The sequence below is a fragment of the Moschus berezovskii genome, chromosome 19 (genome assembly GCF_049115385.1).
Source record: "Moschus berezovskii isolate FMDL1 chromosome 19, NW_MosBer_1.0, whole genome shotgun sequence".
NCBI classification, from domain to species: domain Eukaryota; kingdom Metazoa; phylum Chordata; class Mammalia; order Artiodactyla; family Moschidae; genus Moschus; species Moschus berezovskii.
Genome location: NC_142478.1, coordinates 12,625,902 through 12,638,069, shown reverse-complemented (window position 1 = coordinate 12,638,069; position 12,168 = coordinate 12,625,902). Strand labels below are relative to the sequence as shown.

Genomic DNA, 12,168 nt, shown 5'->3' with positions numbered 1-12,168 from the left:
ATTCAGTTTGGGGGTCAACTCTTTAAGAAGCTTCCCCGACCTGCCAGGTTGGCTTAAATGTCATGGCTCTGTGTGTTCCCATGGCAACCAACTGAACGGATGTATATTAAAAAAATATATGGGCAAACATTTGAAATTAACACTAAAGCCTTGGCCTATATGGGAAAATAATCTAAACAGGAGTGGACATATGTGTATGTGTAACAGTCACTCTGCTATACACCTGAAACTAACAGAGCACTGTAAATCAACTACACTCCAATAAAAATTAAAAACAAACAAAAAACCACTAAAGCCTTGGGCTTCGGTCAGGAGGAAAGAAGTGTCTATAAAAGTCCTAGATGTGATCAACAGGGTAAGTATTTATTTAAGTGCTTAAGTAGCTAGAATCAGGTTAACTGGGTTCCTAATTTCTGGTAAAAGGGAAAAAAAGACTTAATCTTTAAAGTGTTTCATGAGAAAACTCTAAGTCAGAACCGTCCCTGGTTTGCGACCTCTGACTGAGCAGTTTCACAGGAGGCTCGATGGCCTCTGGTGTGCACTGAATTCCTGTTTGTGGCACATGGAGGAATATATCACACCATGATCCAAAGACATCTAATAAAGTATGTGTTATTTCCTTAATTTTATATTGCCAATTATAAGGCAATAGCTATGTTTAATTACTGTGTAATACCATCCTAATCCTGTGTCAAACTCAATTGAAGTGCTCTATTTTGCAGGATAATCTCACTGTCAATCAATTGTCCAGCCCCCAAGACCTCACATTTGCTCACACTCACTTACTGGTCCTTTTGCTCAAGAGTACACAGCCTGATGGGCATAACTTGGGTCCATGATACAGTGAGACACACTTCCTCTGGACCTGTTCAGTTGATTCGGTCAAGTTTAGAAAAGTGAAGATAATTAACTATCAGTCAACCATTCAGTTCAGTTCAGTTCAGTTGCTCAGTCGTGTATGACTCTCTGCGACCCCATGAATCACAGCACGCCAGGCCTCCCTGTCCATCACCAACTCCTGGAGTTCACTCAAACTCATGTCCATAGAGTCGGTGATGCCATCCAGCCATCTCATTCTCTGTCGTCCCCTTCTCCTCCCGCCCCCAACCTTTCCTAGCATCAGAGTCAGGTCCTTAAAAACATTTTCACCCCAAAGGATACTGTCGATGCTATGAAAGATTTCTCATCTATATGCTGTGAAATACACCGGAGGGGGATGAGGAGTATATGTCCAGATTTGTGTACCATAAATACTGCAAATCCAAGGACTCCGAGATTAATCTGCAATTAGGTCTTTTAAAGCCGTGTCATTTCAGGGAATAGATTTATAAGCCTCTTAACTGAAAGGGAAAGGTCTGAGTGTTGAAACAGGCATCATATGATTTGACTAGCCATACCAAGATATGGACTCTTTAGCCTAACAGGTCTGCTTACAAAAATATAAATCCAGCTGACTTTACATAATAATGAGCTCTCTTCTTCTCTTACAACACTGCAACTCCTCAGTGATTTGTGGTGGCTGTGTCTTCCAGACACTACCTGTATACTGAGCATCCAGAAACAAAATTAGGTTATAAAATAGCCTGCTGAATGTAGTCAGTTCTATTCATTGAGGGATCACAAAATAAAATACACATGTGATGAAACCAATGGCAATTTACAGTAGAAAAGAGACAAAGACAGTAAAAACTCAGAGTAGAATTAGAAGCTGCAGATTAGACGTCAAAAGGCCTGTGTAAGTTCTTGGGCCAGGTTTACTGCTCATCTACTGGTTTGCAGGGAGGAGAGGAGTCATTTAACCTGGAATGCTCTTATGTCACATAGGTCCATTCATGTGTACATTCAAACATTCTTTTAGCGGCTAATAAATATCTGCAGTGTTGCTAGGTTCCAGAGATAAGGTCCTTTCCTGTCCTAAAGACATCGAACAGGGACGCTGAAATTTCACTTGGTATTTCTCAATATTTTCTCTACTGTGCCGCCCTCACACGTGGCACTGACCCAGTCAGCTCTGAAGGTTCTTTATGGGAGTGAATGTTGGTAGTTCAGTCCACGTTGGAAAATGTGGAAAAGTCCCTCGAGGGAAATTTGAAAGACTCTCCATTCCCCCACGCTTGACCCTTGGCCCCTACATTCTTTGAGAACTGCTAGTCTAGAAAGGTCTTACAATTGCAAAGCCCAGTTCTATGGGCAAAATAAAGTACTGGGAAAAACGAAGCTGCAATGACAAAAAAAGGCAGACTTAACTGCGCAACGTTACTGAATCATTTACGTGGTCCCTGTGTACGGACATGGCCAAAGACCTTCAGCATCTTGTTTTTAAAGAAGAGTCAAGATCTAATAGTTTGATGCCACCTTATGATTTATAAAATCTGCAAAATGATCTTGTTTTCATGTAATTTTCAAAGCATTAAGTAGGGCAATATTACCTTCTCCTTGTGTATATAAAGAAACAGGCCCAGGTAAGCTCTATAATTTGCAATAATCTCACATCTGCTGCTGCTGCTGCTGCTAAGTCACTTCAGTCGTGTCCGACTCTGTGTGACCCCATAGACGGAAGCCCACCAGGCTCCCCCGTCCCTGGGATTCTCCAGGCAAGAACACTGGAGTGGGTTGCCATTTCCTTCTCCAATGTGTGAAAGTGGAAAGTGAAAAGTGAAAGTGATCTCACATCTAGTGAGTGGAAAATCCGCAAATTTAACCAAGTCTTTTGACCCTAAAGCCAGCTCCACTTTCCACCACTAAAGAGAACCCTGTTTAAAATATATATGTCGGGGGCGGGGGTAATCACGAGTGTGTGTGTGTGCATGTGTAAGCGCGCTTATCCTTTTACTTTTGTCAGAGAGGAAAGGTCCTAACAAACATTCAAGGCAAATAAGCAATTCAAATTAAAACACAAAACGATACATTTCCATTGAAAGGTAAAGTAATATGACTCTGAAGTGACATTACTGGCCAAAAAAAAAAGGTATTCCAGATGAGGCTTCTAAGGGTTTTTATATTAACTGTTTATGAATTTAACAAAAAGCACATCTATATATATCCCACTAGACAGAACACAGAGAACCTAATTTCCACTTCAATGATGTGCAGTTCCCCTATGTAGTCGCCACTATACCATCACACCAAGCTTCTGAGAGGCATGTTCTAGGATGTAAAGTCTTAATTAAGCCAACAAGCTCAAAAATCACACTGTTGGGTCCCCCCCCCGCCGCCGTTCTCTCTCAAGTGGCCCTGGCATTGGCAGTTCCTTCAGACTTTTAACAGACTCCCCTTCTCTCAGCTCCCTCTATGCTCCAGTGCTTAGAATCCTGTTTTATATTCTAAGGAGGAGCTTAAGGTTAAAACCAGAAAACAACCTTAGTAAATATTCAAATATAAAAGCACATATACATACTTGTATGTGTGTGTGTGTACACACACTGTGACAGAAAAAGGATACCACTCTGTTTCTCAATGTTTACAACACTGCCACCATTGTCAGCGAGCAGGCATAAAGCACAGCATATAGAGTAGGGTTTTCACAAACTTTATTATTATGCAAAATGGAAACAATAGATTGTGAGATTTACAGTTATGAGGTCTTTGGTTGTATCTAGCTTTGGAGTCATGAGACTCTAATACGGGTTTAAGTTTGATCTTATGATTCTGAACAGGTTAGTTGACTGGGTCTGATCCCAAATGTCTTCATCTGTAAAAAGATGAATAAAAATAACACTCATATACCATAGCTTTGTGAAATTAATGCCCTGAAATAGATAAAATATTTTAAAAATAATTTCTCATTAAACCAAAAAAATCTGATTCAAAGATGGTCCTATTTCTTTCACACGCACCCACGATAAGAGAGTAAGTAAATACAAATTACAAAACAAAAGCAAGTCATTACTCTCATGAAGTTTATATTTAAAATATATAGCCTTGTTTCACACAAGTGAGTGCTAAATTCTAATTCCCAAATAAAGAGTAAATAAAATATATCAATAAAAGTTTTAAAAGGCACTCATCAAAGTTCATTATCCATTATTACTGATTGGCATTCCAATGAAACAAAAGCATATCCACGTTTAGTCTTTTCCATATTTATATGTCCCTCAGTTATAAAAACAATTCTTTCCTGAGCTACTTCTAGAGAAACTGCTTAAAACAACAATAACTAAGCAAAAACATCTAGAAAACCTTTTCGCAGAGAAGGGCAGGTTTTGTAAATAGCCCAAACGTGGGCCCTGATATGAAAGCTGACCTGTAGGTAGGGTAACACAGGACACTCTCTGTAAATGTCCTTCTCTCACTGCTTTATTTTTACTTAGCACCATTGTTCACCCATTAGTGAGCCTAGTTGGGGGACCCTTCTACTGGAAGGTATGTAGTGGCATTAGAAAGATGTCAAACCTTATTTATTTTTCTACTACTGTGTCAATCACAGAGTTAAGAAAGAAGAGGGTGGCGGGAAGACAGTCTTAAAAAACTGTATTGATTTCAGTTTTATACGTACTTCTTTCCTGTGTTTTCTACCTTTTTCTCCAGGAAATGCTCGTCCCCACGGTTGGTCTAAGTGGCTCAGGTTCGCCAGAACCAGCCTATCCCTCCCCTGCCATGGTGACTGGTTTGGAGGGGGCCGCGTGAGGCAAGTCAGACTACAGAGATTCAATCGGGGGGTTTTATAATAACTCCTGGGAACTGCAAACCTCTTTTTAAAGGAGGTCTGGTGGCTGTCTCATCACCATGAGAGAAAATACATGAAAACAGAGCCAAAGCAAAGTCAAGCGATGGAGAGAATGAGGTTGCGGTGAATGACCCGGATTAAGACCATGGCTTGCCCAAAGCCACACCCATAAGAGTGCTTTCCACTTATGTGAGCCGGTGAATTTCCATTTGTTACTAACCCAGTTTCTGTTGAACTTTCTGTCACCTGTAACGAAGAGCGCCATCTCCTGAGAAACAGATACAGAACTCCTTTTATCAATTCAATGCTGGGTTTGGGAACCATTAAATAATGAACTGTGTAAATAACATGTAAACAATCTCGGAAGCACAGAAATAACTACTCGGTCAGCTTTTCTTCATCTGAGAACTAGGGACATTTCCTGTGGTCAACAGCAAAATAAAGATGAAACATTCAAATCATTTATGCTTAAAAGTCTCTAAAGCACCAATTCATCTCGCAGAAAAATATTCTGAGAAATACACCTGCAGATATCTTAAGGCTGAACTCTTTAGTGAGAATAAATGTTGATAACACAATACTTCTGATAGCAAAAAATTCTACACTTTGACCAGTCTAAGTACTCATCATTAATGAAACCATCTGGCCTAAATATGATGTTAATTAATGGCTTGGAAGTGAGGCTGGAGTAAGGCAGAAACAAACCAAAAGACCATTTCTTTTTAGGAAGTACGATTACTTGGACAGAACCGAAAGCTATCCTGTGCACACCTGAATCTCAGTACAATTTTTCATTTAATAGAGTGGTTTGAAAACTTTCAGTAAGAACAAAAGTAGGACTCCAATGGAGACCTGGAATCTCAAGCAGCTATTAAATGACATGATTCTGTAAGGAAGACAAATTACATACGTGATCCTGATATGTTTTAACTTGCCACAAACACATACAGTTATACAGAAACACAGACAAGGCAGACATACTGTTTAAAAAATGCCCTTTTAGATCATGCAAATTAAATTATGGTGACATATAATTATTTTTCTAAGTCTCAGTGAAAAACAAACTGAGATAAATCAACAACCAAGAAAACCAGTGTTTTTGACTGGTTGTTCCCAATCCACAATTTCAAATTTTGGCCATTAAATATTGTTCAGTGAAAAATCTCCAAGTGATTTTTAGGCAAGGCGTTATTATTATTTTTCACTGACAGAGTATATCTAAAAACACTTTTGGATGATTTCTCAATAATGCAATAGAGTTAACTGTGTGAGTAAACTATACACTAGGAAAAGAATGTGTAAAAGGAACACCCACATGAACATTTACCTTCCACTGCTCTTTTGAAGAACACTTTGCAGCTGCCACAGGTTACTACCCCATAATGACATCCTGAAGCCTCATCCCCACACACCAAACATATTTTGGAAGGTCTTGAGGATCCAGTAGAAACGCTTCGTAAAGTAGAGCTGGGGAAAGAAATCAAGATTTAAGTAACTACACTGCAATAGCACATTTGACATGCTGTACAGCTTAGCTCAATATCTGCCATTCATCGTGGTTCCATCAATAAATTCAATAAGGTCCCATATCACATAGGAAATGAAGGCAAAACCTTCAGAAGAGGAGTAATGTATCAAGAATCCCCTGTAGCAAAACCTCTTCTCAGTACTAGGAAACCATAAACAATCTCATGTAAACTTTTTCTTCCTTTTCCTAATTTTGAGACTGCGTACCAAAAAATATTATTTGCATTCTAGGTGAACAGGGAGGAGAGAAATCTTGAGCCAAGTCATCATGAAAGTATTTTTGGCATCAAAGGGCTACTGCAATACTTCTCAACTCTCTTCACTTGGACTCAGATTGTATCTCAATTATGCCAGGTGAAAAACTCTCCCCTCTCCAAAACAATGCACAAATTAAAATTAATTCTTGTCTCTATTGCCAGCAATTTCACCCTCCAAGCTCCTGCATTTTTTCCATGTTAACTTACCTAGGCATGTTCAGTTCAGTTCATTGTGTTTACTAATTTAAAGAGACGTAGTATGGCAAAACCAACCAATATTGTAAAATAATTAGCCTCCAATAAAAAAAAAAAAGAGACGTGTGGGTGCTAAGTTGCTTCAGTTGTGCCCGATTTTTTACGACCCTATGGACTATAGCCCCCCAGATTCCTCCATCCATGGGATTCTCCAGGCAAGAATACTGGAGTGGCTGCCATGTGCTCCTTCAGGGATCTTCCTGACCCAGGGATCGAACCCACATCTCTTACATCTCCTGCATTTCAGGCAGGTTCTTTACCACTAGCCCCACCTGGGAAGGGACATGGTCAACACTAAAAACAAGCCACATATGTAACTATCTAAGGTGACTTTCATGGTTACAAACTGAAGAATTCAGTTTTGAGGGATAAATTTAACCCCTGAAGCAACAATAAACATGGAATACTTCTTAAGGAGACTCTTCTCAAGATATATTACATATTCCTATGCTGGTTTATGGCACAATCTGAACAAAACAGTTTTACATTCGAATAAGGTCTCATGGTTCAGTGCAGATGTGGACCAGGCAAATATTTTTTTTTTTCTTTCCTAGTTGATATACATTTATTGCATAATCAGTCCATTCTAGGGGAGATCGATCCTGGGTGTTCATTGAAAGGACTGATGCTAAGGCTGAAACTGCAATACTTTGGCCACCTCGTGCGACGAGTTGACTCACTGGAAAAGACTCTGATGCTGGGAAAGGTTGGGGGTGGGAGGAGAAGGGGACGACAGAGAATAAGATGGCTGGATGGCATCACCGACTCTGTGGACATAAGTTTGAGTGAACTCCGGGAGTTGGTGATGGACAGGGAGGCCTGGCGTGCTGTGATTCATGGGGTCGCGGAGAGTCGGACACGACTGAGCGACTGAACTGAACCCACAGGTCCTGCGAAAGTTCCTGAGGAAATAAATGAACTGCCCAGCTCCTGTCGTCAAAGTTGGTGGAGATGTGAAGTATTATGGTATGTACTTAGGCATGGGGTAATATGGTGGCACAGCTTTCCGTACCAGTAAGGGTGGGAATACACCAGTCAGAGGCTTCCCCAAAGCCTTCTGAGTTTTGAAGGATGATTATACCTTAGCTAGACAAAGATGAGGCAGAGGAGGCAGAATGTGCAATACGAGCTGGAAGGCAAGAGACAGTTGAGCTGGACGTGCTGAGCAAATGTGGGGTAGATCTGTTGTATGTCACTACCATCACTTTGCTATCCTAGCTTTTGTCTCTATGTTAAACAGCAGAAACGTGAAAAAAAGACTCAAAGAAAACACATCAAAACGCTAGAATTATTAAGTTACCGTGATGACTTCTCTATTTTTCAAATTAGCTAAAATGTGATAATATTGCCTTGGTGATTTCTTAAAAATGATTTTATATGTTTTAACTACATTCTCATCAAAAACAGATGAAAGAGCAAAGTGCCACTGCTCAGGCACTGTAGCATGACTGACTTTTTAGAAAATGACTTCTTAAATCAAGGGCTGAAACGATGCTCTCCAAAGTTGTTTCCCTTCTGAGAAAAGTACTCTTTATGATTTTTATCAGTGTCCTTTGACTTCTTTATGACATGCAAAACATTCCATTTCAGCACCAATAACTTCTTTGGCATATTAGCCAGTAAAACTCAGTCCATACTCTGTCTGACTTTCCTATGCTGCACAGGGAAGTACCAGGAGGCCACGAACAGAACACAGCTTAAAAGTCATTGCTAACATGTAAGTGCCTTTCCACAGCTGCGAGCATACATGGGGTTTGTATGGAACATTTTCGTGAACTTCGGCCTTGGTCCTCAAACTTAAAAGCCTCTTAACGTTAGTCTTTGGAGCTCTTCTCTTCTTCTCTCCAAACACATTTTCTTGGCAACTGCTATGGACTGAATTGTGTCCCCTGCCCACCCTAAATCCGTAAGTTGAAGTCCTGGCCCCTAGGGCATTAGAGGCCAATCTTTTTTAAAAAATGGAAGTATAGTTGGTTTACAACATTGTATTAATTTTTGCTGAACACCCAAGTGACTCAGTTATACACGTATAAATATTCTTTCCATTATGGTTTATCTCAGGATACTGAATACAGTTCGCTGTGCTATACATAAGGACCTTGTTGTTTTTCCATTCTACACATGATATTGACATCTGCTAACCCCAAATTAACAATTCATCCTTCCCCTAACCCCCTCAAAACCACAAGTCTATTCTCCATGTTCACGAGTTGGTTTCTGTTTTGTAGATAGGTTCATTTTTGTCATATTTTAGGTTACACATATAAGTGATATCATATGGTATTTGTTTTTCTCTTTCTGACTTACTTCATTTAGGATGATAATCCCTCCTTGCATCCATGTTACCACAAATGGCATTAATTTGTTCTTTTTTATGGCTGAGTAGCATTCCACTGCATCCATGGACCACACCATCTTTACCCGTTCACCTCTCAATTGGCATTCAGGTTGCTGTTTCCATGTCTTGGCTTTCATAAATAGTGCTGCTATGAATACGAGTGTACAAAATACCTTTTGAATTACAGTTCTGTCTGGATATATGCCCAAGAGTGGGATTGCTAGATTGAATGGTAACCTTATTTTTAGTTTTTCACCTAAAACTAAATCTTATTTGGATTTAGTGGAATCTTATTTGGGAATACGGCCATAGCAGATATTGTTAGTTGAGATGAGGTCCTTCTGGAGAAGGGTGGGACCCCAATCCAGTTGGACTGATGTTCTTATTAGAAAGAGGACACTGGGACATAGACACACTCAGGCAGGATGCTACATGAAGATGAAGGGAGTGATACTCTTACAAGCCAAGAAAGGTCAACAAACCACCAGAAGCTAGGAGAGAAGAATGAAAGAGTCTCCCCCACAGCCTTCAGCAGGATCCAACTCAGCCTACACGTTAAGCATTGCCAAGCCTACAGAACCACGAAAGGATACATTTCTCTTATTTCGGCTACCTGTTTGTGGTGCTTTGTTACGCAGCCCTAGCAGACCAATACAGCAACTTGGACTCATCCCTGACTCTTTACCTCTGTTTTCTTTCTCAATCTGTTAACTTCTCTTTACCCTCAGAAAGCACACATATTTGGATCACAGTTCCTCTGGGACCACTCTAGTCCATGCCACCAACACCTCTTCCCAGGATATGCAGAAGCCTGCTCACTGGTCATCCTGTCTGTCCTTGTCCCCTTCCTTCTCCTGTAGCCAGAATGATTCTTATTTATTTCTTTGCTCAAAATCATCCAAGAGCTTTCCCTTATACTTAGAGGAAAAGTCAGGGTCAACCTATGACCACAGGGCCCCAGTATGGTTCCTATAACTTTACTAACCTTTCTCAGATGCCTGATGTCCCTCAGGAACACTGGTCTCCTTGCCAGACCTCAAACACACCAGGCATGCACCCACCTCAGGACTTTGCACGTGCTATCCTCTGTTCACCTAGATATGTATGTCCCCTGCTTCTTCAGGGTTTCATCCAAATGTTACTTCCTCAATCAGTCCTTCCCTGACCTCTCTACTGAAAACACTAGTTCTTCTGAACCCCCTTCCTCTTCTGCTTTATTTCCTCCCTAGCACACGTCACCACTGAACATGTTGTCTATTTTCCTTCTTTAATCTGTTTATTTTCTTTATTTTGTTTCATTCACACAAGAAGGTAAATTCAACGGTGCCTGGATTTGTGTCTGTGGTTCTTTGCCACTGTGTCCCCAGGGCATGGCACAGTCCTTGGTACATATAAGGCTCCCGCTTAACACTTGGGATAAGTGAGTGATCTCAGATGACTGGCCTTTTCACAACCATCATCAGTTTTGAACTGCTACTGCACTCCTTACATACAAGAATGTGCTTGGTTTTTAACTCTCTCTCTCTCTCTCGAGAAAAGTATGTGGTGGAACTGAATTAAGTCAAAGAGAAGCATCAAAAAGATGCATTGTTGGGAGGATGGCATTGAAATATGTATATTATCATATGTGAAACGAATCGCCAGCTCAGGGTCGATGCATGTTACAGGATGCTCGGGGCTGGTATGCGGGGATGACCCAGAGGGAGGATAGGGGAGGAGGGAGGTGGGAGTGGGGTTCGGGAGGGGGAATTCATGTACACCCAGGGCGGGTTCATGTCAATGTATGGCAAAACCAACCAATATAATGTTGTAAAATAATTAGGCTCCAATAAAAATAAAAATAAATAAATAAATAAAAGGAAAAAAAATGCATTGTGAAATCCCAATTAAAACAGTAATTTGGCCAATGACAGAATTCAAGCAAACCTGGGTTACTCTTCCTTCTTGTTTGCTAACATCTCTCAATAGCAAGAGAGCCTCCACATGCCCCTTAGCTGTGCTCTGCTTCTTCGGTGTCCGTAATGGTCTACGGAGCTCATCCTCTATTTCTGAGGCTCTTTTCTCACTGTCTTGATTGTCAATGTAGATTTTCTTCAGTGTTCTACCTTTGGACATCTTTAGTCTCATTCCTACAGTTTATCTCAATGATTTCATTTACGTATCCCAGTTCAGACAGCTCTCCTGCTGAATGACTTCCTTTACATCCAACTCCAACCTCTCTTCAATGTTCCAACTTTATGTGTTCACTTCCTTTACAAAACTGCCCTGCCCCTGTCTTCTTCTGGCTTCGGGAAGGATACTGCCATCTGCTAGGCACCCAGGTTCAAACATCCACTATCACATCGACTCGGTTACCAAGCCCTGCTGCTCCCACCTTGACCTACTTCCATCACTTCCCCTCACCCTGTTGGGAAGCCTGCTTCAGACCCTCATCACTTACTCAGGGTTCTCCCTTAACCCTAGCCTCCCTTCCAACTCATTCTACAGTGGCTGACAAATGACACTTCCTATTACAGAGCTCTGATTCTATTACTTTCCAGGTTAGAAATAGTTCATCATCCCTGTGCCCAATACCACCATATATGATAATGTTGATGTGCCTCTTGTTTCTCTGCCTTCTCCTGCAGATCCTCTCAGGCTTGTGCTCACCACACTGCAAGCTCCCCATCCACAGGCTTGGGTACCACCATGTGTATACCCACCCCCACTCCAACTCCTGGAAAACCCATCCATCCTTCAAGGGTCCCTGATGTCCTCCCGGCAGGACGCACCAATCTCTGTTCTCATGATCTGCTTTTGTGTTTTGCTAACCCCCCTGCCTCAGCGGTCACCACTTCTGCCCTGACACTCTTGATTGGAGCATTCATCTTAAACCCTCGAGGGCAAAGACCTTGTCCTCTGCCTCTCTGTGCTCTAGGCTGCCATTAGTGTCATGCTGGGACTATTTATTGAATGAATGAAATCACACTCTTCATCTCATCACAGCAGAACATAAATTTCCAAAAGGACATTTTTACAGCAGGTAAATTAATGAGGCCAAGGTTATAGGTTCAATTCCCCTATGGTTCATCGAGCTTTGCACAGAGCAGGGAAAAAGGCATCCAGGGAGACAGACTATCCTCAAA

General features: G+C 41.1%; 1 protein-coding gene across 4 annotated transcripts in view; it reads right to left on the bottom strand.

Annotated features, from left to right (window-relative positions):
• The window catches only part of NR3C2 (nuclear receptor subfamily 3 group C member 2), a 437,832-nt gene that overhangs the window by 208,356 nt on the left and 217,308 nt on the right, over positions 1-12,168 (bottom strand). For 3 of the 4 annotated variants that reach the window (XM_088827978.1, XM_088827979.1, XM_055405624.2), the window contains exon 3: positions 5,982-6,133. In XM_088827978.1, the coding sequence (XP_088684104.1) occupies positions 5,982-6,133 (152 nt within the window). The remainder of the gene's footprint in view (positions 1-5,981; positions 6,134-12,168) is intronic. The other variant, XM_055405625.2, reaches the window with a different exon arrangement.